We start from the raw sequence: 12,788 nt of genomic DNA on the forward strand, positions 1-12,788 counted from the left end.
TCAGGAGTGTTTGTGTGTTGAGCAGGGGATCCTTTGTTGAACTATAATTGTCTGACTTATAAATTTAAGAGGAGAAACAATGGAGTCTTCTCACTCTGCCATGATGCTGATGTCACCTCTCCATTTACTTTTAGAAACCTATTGATGTCTATTAGGTAACATTTTTTGAAGCCTAATATTTAGTTGCTATATATACTTGAAACATACTCTATAAACTTTTTCCATGTTAGTCTGGTTTTATGAAGTATTTTTATAGGCACTTATTATTAGACTTCAAATTATAATATTATGTCCTAATAAAGAGGAAATGAGCAAAATACTTTTTAACTAAAAACTGTGTATGTCCTTCTATGTTTGGTTTTCCTGAAGTAGTTGATTCTGTGTGATGAGCTGTGGCCTCTGCATTTCAGATACTATGCCGTCATGGTGACCATGTTCTTCACTGTCAGCGTGATCAACAACTATGCCCTGAACCTCAGCATCGCCATGCCCCTGCACATGATCTTCAGATCTGTGAGTCCGCTGGCCACGCGAGGCTGTTCCTCTGAAAGATACTAAGTGGGCAGATTAAACACAGAGCCTCAGTAGAAAGGGCTTGTAATAAGTTGTATGTCATTTGAGAAGGCTGCAAAGAGAGTAATGTGAAAGTGGTGTTTACTTTTATTTATCTGAGGTCTTATGGGTGATTCATAAAAGGAAAGTTAAAAATTTCTTGAGAAATAGATTTTACCTTTTAATTTCCTTCATCTGGTTGATGTTATATTTACACTTGTTATGCTCTGTCATTTTAACTTATTTCTCATGCCTTTTTGTTTGTTTCTTCCATAAAAGTACATTTACTTCTAGTAAATGAGACCCTTCTCCTTTCTGATTTTTTTTTTTTTAAGCAGAGACTTGAGATAAATAAAGGGAAATTCTTGATGGAGGTATGTTTCTCCCAAAGCAGTAGAGGTTTTTTTCTTTGCCTCAAGTATGGTGAGAGATCTGTGTTTAGTTTCTGTGTAAATAAGAACAGTTTTCCCTAAAGGGCAGGAAAGACCTCAAGGGAAATGTAGTTAGGATTGCAGAAGATTACACAAAGTGGCTGAGGATTGGAATGGTAACATTTTGGTGTGGTCTGAGATTTTTGTGAGATCCAGTGTGCTATTTCTAAAACGACTTTCCAGAGCTGATTGTAATAACTAAGACGACCTTCCAAGCACTGAGCACATGGTAGACCCTCAGTAAGCCCTTGATGATGGACAGACACCCTTCCAGAGAGGAGATCTCTGCACAACTTCTTTCATTAGAACTAGGGGCGAGGAGAAGCTTAGTAAAAGCTCTTATACATTAGATTGAAAGTTTGACAAAAATCAGTCCATAATATAATTTATTCTTGCTTAGCCCTAACTAGTTACTGAGAATTGATCATTTTTATTTTCATTGTCATGCAAGATAGATTTTTATGGTTTATGTTCGCTATCATAAGAACACCTGGACCTTACTAATTTATTCCTCTTAACCGCCGCCTTCCCAGCTGTTTTTCCCTCTTGTCCATGTTCATATTTACCTTGAATTATGTTGTCTTTCCTGAGTGCACTAAAACTTTCTCTCGTCTCCTTCTGCAGGGTTCTCTAATTGCCAACATGATTCTAGGAATTATCATTTTGAAGAAAAGGTAAACAGTGACTTTATATAATTTCTGTACAGGAAGCACATCCTGGGCCCCTGCATCAGCCAGTCCTGTGATTCCTTTTCTCCTAGTGAGGGCCTGCTCTTGGCCTCCTGTTAGTTCTCTGTGACAGTGACGCACACTCCTGATGCGGTTGGCCAGGTCAGAGATCCCACCTGTGGCTTCCCAACGTCTCTGTGTAGAAGTAGCTCTTGTCACCACTGAATCCTTAGATCCGTACTAACCTATGAAGTCAATTGGTCTAGAACTTCACTGGCCCCATGTGGTTACCACTAGTCACATGTGACTATTTACATTTAACATTTAAATGACTTAAAATTCAATAATTAGTTCTTTAGTCTCACTGGTCACATTTGATGTGCTCAAGTAGCCACATGTGGCTAGTGGTGACCATATCGGAGAGCCTAGCATGGAACATTTCCAGCCTCATAGTTGTGTGGGACAGTGCTGTCATAGGTGTTCATAGGTGTCACAGTGCTGTAATGGACTAAGGAATATCGTACTTAGTAAAAAGAAAATTCCTAATGGCCAAGAAGATGGAATCAAAGGTATCAGGACTATTCTACATGACTGTCACCAATGGAATGTCATGTCTGCTCTTTTTTTTTTTTTAATATTTCTTTATTGATTTCAGAGAGAGGAAAGGAGAGGGGGAGAGAGAGAGAAACATCAATGAAGAGAGAGTCATTAATCGAGCCCACAACCTGGGCATGTGCCCTGACCAGGAATCAAACCCCGATCACCTGGATCCTAGGTTGACGCTCAACTGCTGAGCCACGCCTGGCCAGGCTGCTCTTTTTTTTTTTTTATTTTTAGATGAAACAATTTGTTGGTCCACAGACTCTTAGAAACTAATTTAAGCAACACCATGAAAGGGTGTTTGTGGCGACCAGTCGGCACCTTGACTCTTCCACACACAGACTTACATGGACTCAGCTGGGAATCTGCATGGACTCATGGGGAAATTGGTCTCTGTGCCTTCTTAACGTGTTCTTCCCATTTCTGCAGATACAGTGTATTCAAATACGCTTCCATCGCCCTGGTGTCTGTGGGGATATTTATTTGCACTTCCATGTCAGCAAAGCAGGTGGTAAGAATCGGCTCACAAATCATTTACATTCACTGCTTGCATGGGGGCCCAGGTTCCAGATACTTATTCATGATGCAAAGAAGAGGGGAGGGAAAAGGGTGACAAATATTTCCCTGTGTCCAGGCCCATTGCATGCAGTTCTGGTCTCTGTACTTAGTATTTTTTTCTTATTTCCTAGACTTCCCAGTCCAGCTTGAGTGAGGATGATGGATTCCAGGCATTTACGAGGTGGTTACTAGGCAAGTATGCTAATTACAATAAAGATAATTGCCTCTGCAGTTCTGTTTGCTGAGTTTTCTCCTAAGGGACATGTTTCTTGGCAAGAAGCTTCAGCTAAACAAATTATGCCACAGAAGAGAGGCACCTGGGATCATAAATCTCTGGCCTGTGGTGTTCAAAAAATGACAAAAAGAAAACTTCCAGGTCCATGGTGGTGTGTTCTGGGACCTGGATCAGTGCTTCTCTTGGTTGCCGCTGGTCTAGGAAGAAAAGTAACTGCTGCTTGCCCAGCACACTCTGTGGGAGTAGTGGTTAGGGTGTCACCCAATTCTTCATGGTCTGTCTGCTGAGTACAGGCTTCCTCAGAAGGGCATGTTACAGTAGTTGACTCTGAATCTCCAAGGGACCCATTTCTAAATCTGAGATTTATTTTCTTGAGGAGTTAGCTATTCCATACGGCAGTGTTCCCAAACCTGACTGATTTAGCAGAATCTCCTGGGGAATGTATCTCTCTGCGGAAGTAATGAGACAGTCCTGTAGAGCGTTGCCCTCACATTGTGAGATACAGAAGTGAAACTTTCCAAGTACATTCAGTGGTAACAGTAGCAGTAGCAGATTGAGACTGACCAAGTGACAGAGAAATAGCAGGGAAAGAATTATATTCTCCTTGCTGCTTGGCTTTGAAACTCTGCTCCCCTCTAGATTGCTATTCTTTCTTTTTTTAAAAATATATCTTTATTGATTTCAGAGAGAGGAAAGAGGAGGGAGAGAGACAGAAACATCAATGATGAGAGAGTCATTGATCAGCTGCCTCCTGCACGCCCCTAACGGGATCGAGCCCGCAACCCGGGCATGTGCCCTGACCTGGAATCGAACCCCAATCCCCTGGATCCCAGGTCGACACTCAACTGCTGAGCCATACCCGGCCGGGCTAGATTGCTATTCTTAACATAGAAAGATCTTTATGAGCTATTAGAAGAATACTTTATCCAATAAGAAAAATTTGCAGAGGATTTGAACATACCATTCATGGGTGGGAAAATTAATAATTTTATGTTTAGCCTTACTGATCTAATAATCAAAGAAATGCAGATTGAAACCAAAATGCAGTGGCTTTTAATTTTTGATCTATTATATTGGCAAGATAATGATTATTCTCATTTCTGCTGAGGGTGCAGCAGGATGGCCATTTTCACATGAACAGTTTACAGTATAAATTGACATGGCCTTTCTGGAAAAAACTATGTATTGAGTAATTCCACTTATGAGAGTTTATCCTAAGGAAATAATCAACATTTTAAAAAAGATTTATGTACAAGGATGTACACTGATTTTAATGGTGAAATACTGAAAGTAATCTAATCACTCTCACATTGTAAGACATTTAAGTATGGTACATCCACATGGTAGAGTAATATGGAGCCATTAAATCATGCTTTTGAAAAAATGTTAATGAGTAACCTGAAGGAAAATCTAGGAGAAAAATCATGAAAAAAAGCAAGATATAAAATTGTGTACTCATTATGATCCTGGCTTAGCATAAAATATACATAAATGTAGAGAGATGTAGAAAACTATAAAGGACTGGATAGTAATATGGTTGATTTTTATTTCTTTTTAAAATTTTGTATACATTCTACAGTTAGTTTGTAATATTTGTAATACATTTAAACAATAAATGTTCTTTAAGAAAATATCTGGAAGTTAGTGAATGCAGGTGCCTGGTAACCGGATCTTTGTTTTGCAGGTATTGGAGCACTGACATTCGCCCTTCTGATGTCAGCGAGGATGGGCATTTTCCAAGAGACTCTATACAAACAGTTTGGAAAACACTCTAAGGAGGCTTTGTTTTATAATGTAAGCAATTTCTTGAACCTGGGGAGGGTCAAAATGACTGAGTTTTTAGTATTAATGTAACGTGTTTTCGATTGTAAGATGCCATCCTTTCCGTGTAGTTGAAGGATGGGTTCACCATCCAGTAAAGGGCTTTGGGCCCCCAGACCGGAGTGAGCGCCTTTCACAGGCTGCTGGTGCGCACGGGAGCCACGTTCTCTGCTCAGGTCGGGGGTCAGGGTCGGGCATGAGAGCGGCTGCCCACCGGGAACCTGCCCCTGTGTTCCTGCAGGTGAAGGGCTCAGAGCACTGGGGAAGCTGGGAAAGGAAACTCAGCTGCAGAAGCAGCATGCGAAGGGGATGTGTGCGAGGAGTGAGTCCCTCGGGTGGGCCTTTTCATTTTATGGAGAGTTTAGCAATTATACAGCTCCAGCTCCTTTGTTTTAAAGGGCTGATCTGGGGCCGCGCCTCTAACTTCTCCCTCTCCGGTTGTGACGATGCCCGAGCCGTGTAACTCCAGGTCCCCTAACCTCGGGGATTCCCTCACTGCCAGCTGTTTGTACTGAAGCGGTTTGACACTTTTAGTTGGAGCTGAGAGGACACGGCTGGGAATTTAAAAAATAAACACTCCATTCGTTCCACACCTTTCTTTTATAACAGGGGCACGTGTAGCTGTCAAGTAAATGTTCCTCGGAGCCTCGAGTCCTTATAAATTATTGTGGTTGTTGTCAAGCACATTAACCTCTGCTCGCTGGTCGTTCCCTCTGAAACCTTTTAATTCTTGTCATTTCCTTTCTCCCTGACACCGTAGTGTCCTCCAGTCTCTTTTCTCACTACTTTTCTAAACTCCCTGAAATCTGCCTCCACATTCTTTATAATTTTAAAATCCATTATGTTTGTTTAACTGTTCTCAAAATTAGTAAAACGTAATAAATCCTTTGGGCAGAATGACTGAGCATTCCCTTTCGTTGAAGAAAGGATGCTAGTCCATTTTAGTTTGTTTCGTGTGATGACCATCACACTCTATAAGGGTAAAAACCCTAATCTGGGGGTTATTGTGCCAGGTAGTGCCACGTAGTTAGAAGCCCTGGGTACATTTAACTTAGTCTCACTTGCTTGTCAAACCACTTGTGAAACTGAATCACTGTAAAAGCACTCCCATTATTCTGTAGTGTTTTTTGCATTTCAGTTTCTGTGACCTGTTTCTTCCCTCAGCACGCCCTTCCACTGCCTGGATTCATCTTCTTGGCTTCTGACATTTATGACCACGCAGTTCTTTTCAACAAGTCTGGTGAGTCTGGGGTTACCCAGCAGAACAGCCTGACAGAGTTTCAGTTTTACTCTGGACTTGACCACTGCTTTTTTATCCAAATCCCCTGGCCCACCTGAACCCATCCCCATGTCACTTTCCTGGAATATAGTGCCATTTATCTGTAGTTGCAGTAGCAAAAGCTTTTACTGGTGCTTCTCTTACTTCATTTGCAAATTATTGAGAAGATCCTCAACTTTTCTGTTTTGCCTTGGAATTTGTGTGTTTGCATTTGAATGTGGAAGGTTTGGCATTTTGAGAATGCAGACAAATGGTACTAGCACACCACAGAGATTGGAGCCCTGAGGGGGAGTGGGCGGCAGTCCAGCCCTCCCTGTGCTGCCCTGAGGGGTCCATCTAGTCCTTGCTACCTGGGGAAGGGGAAGCAGAAGCAGAAATGACAGGGCGTTTTTCCCAGGACACAAGTTAGATAGGCGGCAGGAATGAGCAAAATTAATTCAAAAATCTACAGCGTGTCAGTTGCCAGTTAACTTGAAAGAAATTACGGATATGATCTGATTAGCTACTAAAAGACATAGTGTTATATAGAAAAATGAACACATAAGGAACCAATAAACATTTTTAAAATATAAGGCTTTATGTTGCTCATGCCTAAAAAGTATACTTTGTACAATGGCAGTAGGCGCTCAGTAAACATTTGTTTGCTTTCTGAGCATGAGTTGTGAAGTTGGACTGCTCTCTGAATTAGCAACATGGCCTCTCCCATTCTGTCTTCCCAAAAATGTGTGATGAAGAAAGTTTTTAAGGCTCCAAATTACTGAGATAATTGACATATAGCTGATTTTTGACACATTGGTTTTTAAGGTTTCTGACAGTCCCCACATAGCAAAGAGCTATTTAAGTTGTAGTGCTGGGTATTTATAATTTTTTTTAAGATTCTACCTTTAACTTTTTCAGAATCATCCCTCAGTTAAATATACTTTTTTCCCCCATTGCTTTTCAGAGAGTGTGGAAGAGAGAGAGAAACATCGATGGGTTGCCTCCCGCACGCACCCCTACTGGGGCTGGGGATGGAGTCTGCACTCGAACCCGGGACCCTTCAGTCCGAGGGCCGACGCTCTAACCACTGAGCAACACTGGCTGGGGCTTAAATATACATTTTTTTCTCTTCTTGAGTTTTAGTGTCTCAGACCTATTATCCTTGATTTTTCTAAGAGAGCCGAATATCCATCTCAATATTTTACATCTTACTGATTGTCTCTGTCCTCAGCAAACTGATACAGTGGGTCTCTGAATTTATTAAACAGAAAATAACAGTTGTTAACTTTCTGTTTCAGTGCTTGCTAAGTGTTTCAAAGACAATAGAATACCAGATTATTGGGATTTCCCACTGGTCCAGACATACACTTCTAACAAATTCTCTTTATTTTTTGCAAAAGAAAATTAATGATCTTTCCTAACCAGACGTCAGTATCACCTTGTTGGAATTTCCTAAGTTCTGCTGTATGTTTCAAGCAGTATGAAAGAAATGGCCCGAGAGGATTACTGTGTCATTCTTGTTAACCTTGGGTGTTTTGTTTCTTCCCAGATCTTCACTGTGCAAACCTCATTATACAAAACTAACACAAGAATGTATTTAAAAGAAGAAAAGTTAGTTTCCTTCCAGATGCTATTTACATAAATTCTTACATCTTTATAATCCTTGTGTAGATATATTTTTATACTTCCTGCTTCACTTTCACTCTGAGTTTTTTGGTGACTATATCTAACCCTTACGGTTTTTTAAATAGGCTAAGTGCACAATGCCTCATCCAGTCAGAGCACCTCTGCTTACAGCCATTGCTCTGTCGTTGGACATTTAGATTGAGTCAGAGTTTTCCCTTATTATAAGTTATACGGCAATGAATGAAGAACTTTTTCCTTCTTTTGAATTATCTAAGATTAATTCCTAAGAATGGGTATCAATACTTTTATGGCCCCTTAATAAGAATTGTGAAGTTGACTTAAAAAACACACACAATTTATACTACCACCAACTGAATGGCTGCCAATTCCCCTTTTATCTTGCCATAATACAATATTATTTGTTAGCAATTAAAATCTACAAATAATATTCTAACTTAATAGATATAAAATTCTACAGCCTAGTTTAATTTAGAATTCTTCAGTTACTAGTAGGATGGACAGTATTTCCAAATGGCATCTAGTTACTGGTTGTCTTTCCTCTTGTGTTGATTGTCAGTTAAGACCACATCATATTTGAACTTCTCTGTAAAGTGGGGTCCTATTCAGGTGAGTGGTAAAGAGTTTAAAATTAAAATAGTCATTTGTTTTAAGAAAGCAATGTAATGACTCTTGAGGCTGATGTAGCCCTGAATCAAGGCAAGCAATGGTGTGTGGTCGAAATCTGTTTGCAAGGAAAATAACACTGCTATCTCTATGACGTTCAGTCTGTATTACTTTTTCAAAAAGATGAAAACTTTAGCTGTCACAAGTGATAACAACTGTTTCCCCTCTTAATCTTTACAGAATTATATCAAGTTCCAGTCGTCAGTGTGACGGTGCCCATCATGTGGTTCTACCTCCTCATGAATGTCATCACTCAGTATCCTTCACCCTGCTCTGCCCATGGTCTTCTCTGCGTTATTTGGCACAGGAATGTTTATTCCTCTGACAGCAGTGACAAGAGTTTCACCCTTGCTTTGGTCTGTTCTGCAGTAAGCAGGAGAAAGGCCCATCCAGCGAGCTCCCTGTGGAGGGCCAAGGACATGATAGTGGTGCTATATAGGTCAGTAGGTCACAGGGCACTGCAGGAAGTGCTCTGGGAGCAGGTGTAGAAGTCAGTGGATAATTAAGAATTAGTGTATGACATGCATGTTCTGTGATTTCTACCATCCTGGGATATTACACAAGCCACCACAAAATTCTGAAAGAAATGTCAAATTAACTAAAATTTAACTTTAAAAAAAAAATGCTTCGTTTGAATGACCTTAAGTCCTTTATAAAAACTTACGTCTTTGAAACAGTGAAACAGATGGAGATTGACCGCATTCCTCTCACTTCACCTCGTAGATGTGCCCCACAGAGTTCTTTTTGGAAGGAGGTGGGAGGATTGGGGACCAGATCGGATGACCTTGACTGAGTGTACCCTCTGTCGTTCCTTGGGAGGAGACCTTCACTGTAAACTGTGGGAAGGATCCAGAATAATAGTGAGAGGTTTTAGGCAGTTTGAGTTGGGATCCACAAATGGAATGGCAGGCCAGGAGTCCTGCACAATGTTCTACCCAGGAGCCTCAGAGCAGCTGTAGCCAACCCCCAAGTTTTCTGGCTCTTGGAAAGGAACATTTAAGCCAAGACCCCTGCTAGCAGGTTCTCCCCAGCTGATCTCTCGGTCATCTCAGAAAACCACCTTAACCCTGCCCTCCAGGTACGTGTGCATTCGGGGAGTCTTCATCCTCACCACAGAATGCACCTCCCTCACCGTGACGCTTGTCGTGACTCTGCGCAAATTTGTGAGCCTCATCGTCTCCATCTTGTACTTCCAGAACCCCTTCACTCCGTGGCACTGGCTGGGCACCTTGTTTGTCTTCATTGGGACCCTAATGTACACGGAGGTTTGGAACAACCTATGGACCACAAGAAGCCAGCCTCAGGACAAGAAGAACTGAGGCGCGCCTGGGAGACCGGGGCGGTAATGAGCCAGGGCCTGGCAGAGGTCGGGCTGCTGTTTCACCTTCGTTAATGCTGAATTGCCCGCAGTACTGAACCACCACATACCAGACAATCCTCAGGAGGGGACTTCCCAGATTTCTCATGGCTTTACAGACCAGCGTTTGTGGACGCTGAACAGAAACCTCTCAACCCTGAATTAGAAAACAGAATAGTGATCTACTATTGAACAACTGTTTGCCATTTGTTTTGTTTACCAAAACATTCAGTACTGTACCTGATTGTTGAATTGAGCCCCAGAGCTGCTAGTTTTATATCCATGGTCTTGGACAGATTCCCCCGTTTGTTGTTCTGGTGATCCTCTCAACAGTCCTCATCCTGTGTCCGCGTCCTTTTGTTCTGTCACCTTTCCACTCTGGCATCACCAGAAACAACTAAGTGACCAGGTGAGCTGAAGCACTGGTGACAGTGGAGGACGGGTGTTTTCTATGCAGAAGCTATATGTTTTCATATCTCTTGCTTCCTGTGCTTAGAACAAACCTGCAGCATATCTCTATGGCACAGTGTTAGTAGGAAATAAAGGTTGTATATGAATTGGGAAAGAGAGACATTTTTCCCCTCAGTCTAAACCCATGAGCCTAGAACTGAGCTGGTGACACCAGGATGGCCCAGGAGAAGCTGGCCCTGGTCATCACCCAGAGAGCTACAGCTTTCCCACCCCAGATATTCACAGGGCTCCTTCCAAGTGGGTAGGTTAAGTCTTTGAAAGTGTTCTTAACCACGAAGGTTTAACTCTGCCTGGCAGTTCTAATAGTCACAGGCTAATGAGTAGACCAAAATATGGTGGTGGTGTGGTGTATAAATCAGGTCAATCACAACTAAAATGGAATGTTTTTCTCATTTTTCTATAAAGTATCTTAATGTTCTTGATGAGTATTTGTGAGGGTGGGGGTTGTATGTGTCTTACTGCATGTAGAAAGGTGTCCCCCCTTACTAATGTGGTGGTCCTCCTGTGGCATAATTTTGAGACAGAGGAGACATGTCAGTGTGGTTTGTGTAGGTGAGTGAGTGTCCTCATGTAGTTTGTGTGTGATCATTTTGGAGAGAAGAGTATGACAGGGTTCTTTCCTCCTTAGTCCTGCACCTTAATTGAGCTCACAAAAGTAGATGCTCTTTTGTAGGCAGTTAAACTTACCAGCCCCTCTCTTTTGCCCACAAAGGCCTTTTTTTTCTGGGTGCAGTTGTGTTTGTAAGTCAAGATGTAGCTGTACGGGTCCCCTGGGTTCACCCCATGGTGGGGTATTTATATTCCAATGCCTGGAGCATTGGAATATGTTAGGGTTTGAGGTAAGTGTCCTAGAACTATGGGGTTACTTTGGGGAAGTCCCTTAATTGCCTGAGTTTGGGCAGGTCCAAGATAACAGCGTAAGAGGACATGGAGCTTGTCCCCTCCCATGTGCACATCCTGAATGCACATCTATATTAGAGTATTATCTCTGAGAGATAACTAAGGGACAATTGAAGAGCTTCTGCACAACAAAGAAGACAGGGAGAGGTCACCTAGAGAAGATTGGGGAACTCCATGAGCTCTCCAGAATCTGAAGGAACTCATCAGGATTAGAGGAGCTGGTGAGTGTCATTGTTTGTATTCTCCTTACACTTGGATAGTATTGGTGAGAGCTCTGGCCAACCTGCAAGGCCACAGTAGTGCATTCCTAGTCACTCCTGGAACTAGCTCCAGCAGGAAGAGGGTGCCTTAGTAAGCATACACAGCCTTCTCCTCCACCAATCTGGAGTTAGATCCACTGGGCCCAGCAGGGCACTGTGGCTCAGCCACTGCTGCACACATCCACAGGGCTGCCTGCCAAGAGCTAATGTGGAGCCACAGTGTACATGTATGCTGGGCAGCCCCACCTGGAGTTAAAGGGCCTCAGCAGGTCATCATTGTGCTCCTGCTCAGGGGGTGGTCCAGCTCAGACCTCCATAGCAGTCAAAGAAAGTGACAGGACATGCCTTGTGAGTGCACAGAGAGGAGTCCCTCCCAGAGTAAGGGAACCAGCAAAATGCTGCAACATGCACTTGTGGGCTGCATAGGCTGGCAGCTATCAGGACAACAGAGTGAGCTATGCACATTCACACACACACGGAGGCCCCTACCGGAGTGGGAGGGAACTGACAGAGTGCTCAGTACATGTTCACAGGGTTTCTCAGCCCAGACTGGCAGCAGTCGATCAAAATAACAGGGCAAGCCATGCTTGGAGTAGGAGGAAACCAGCAGAGTGCTGCAGTGCCCATGGTCAGGTATCTCCAGACCAGCTCCAGCAGCAGTCAGCCAAAACAGGGTGTGTCTCATGTGTATACCAGGCAGCCCCACCAGAATCAAGAGTAGAACCAGCAGGGCTCTAAGGCATACACACAGGTCAGGATGTGGACAACCAAAACAACAGAGAAATACCACTTGCACACCATGCTGCCCCACCCTGAACCTGCTCCTTCTGGCCAGGCGGTACTCCAGCACTACACGTGCCTGCCCCAATCACCCACTCTACACAGATGCCACTTTACACAAGACCAATTTTTCAAGACTGGGAGAGAGATCTATTTCATCTAATTCATAGGAACAAACACAGAAAGTCAAACAAAATAGAGGAACAAGAGAAAACCCCAGAGAAAAACTAATGAAATGGAGAAAGATAATTTGCCTGATAAAGAATTCAAAGAAACTGTCATAAGGATGTTTAGTAAAGAACTTCAAAAAAGAGTTAGAAAATACAATAGACCAATCAGAGATAAAGAATACAATAACTGAAATGAAAAACACTCTAGAAGGAATTGACAGCAGATTGGCTAATGCAGAAGAATGGATCAGCAACCTGAAAGAATAGGGGAAATCACCCAGTTATAACAACAAAAAGAATTTAAGAAAACGATAGTATGAGGGTCCTATGGGATAACATCAAGCACACTAACATTCACATTATAGGGATCCTAGAAGAAAGGGGCAGAAAGTACATTTGAAAAAATAATGGCTGCAC

The 12,788-nt window shown here is 42.4% G+C and overlaps 1 protein-coding gene across 2 annotated transcripts in view; it reads left to right on the forward strand.

Moving 5' to 3' along the window:
- The window catches only part of SLC35B4 (solute carrier family 35 member B4), a 35,800-nt gene extending 25,117 nt beyond the window's left edge, over positions 1 to 10,683 (forward strand). Inside the window, exons 3-10 of one of the 2 annotated variants that reach the window (XM_081146749.1) lie at positions 411 to 513; positions 1,608 to 1,657; positions 2,681 to 2,762; positions 2,941 to 3,001; positions 4,729 to 4,838; positions 6,030 to 6,105; positions 8,614 to 8,872; positions 9,630 to 10,683. In XM_081146749.1, the coding sequence (XP_081002875.1) occupies positions 411 to 513; positions 1,608 to 1,657; positions 2,681 to 2,762; positions 2,941 to 3,001; positions 4,729 to 4,838; positions 6,030 to 6,105; positions 8,614 to 8,872; positions 9,630 to 9,687 (799 nt within the window). In that variant the 3' untranslated portion in view covers positions 9,688 to 10,683. Of the gene's footprint in view, positions 1 to 410; positions 514 to 1,607; positions 1,658 to 2,680; positions 2,763 to 2,940; positions 3,002 to 4,728; positions 4,839 to 6,029; positions 6,106 to 8,613; positions 8,873 to 9,511 lie in introns of both variants that reach the window. The other variant, XM_081146748.1, reaches the window with a different exon arrangement.
- Positions 10,684 to 12,788: the final 2,105 nt, after the last annotated feature.

This window comes from Miniopterus schreibersii (genome assembly GCF_964146895.1).
Source record: "Miniopterus schreibersii genome assembly, chromosome: 9".
NCBI lineage: Eukaryota > Metazoa > Chordata > Mammalia > Chiroptera > Miniopteridae > Miniopterus > Miniopterus schreibersii.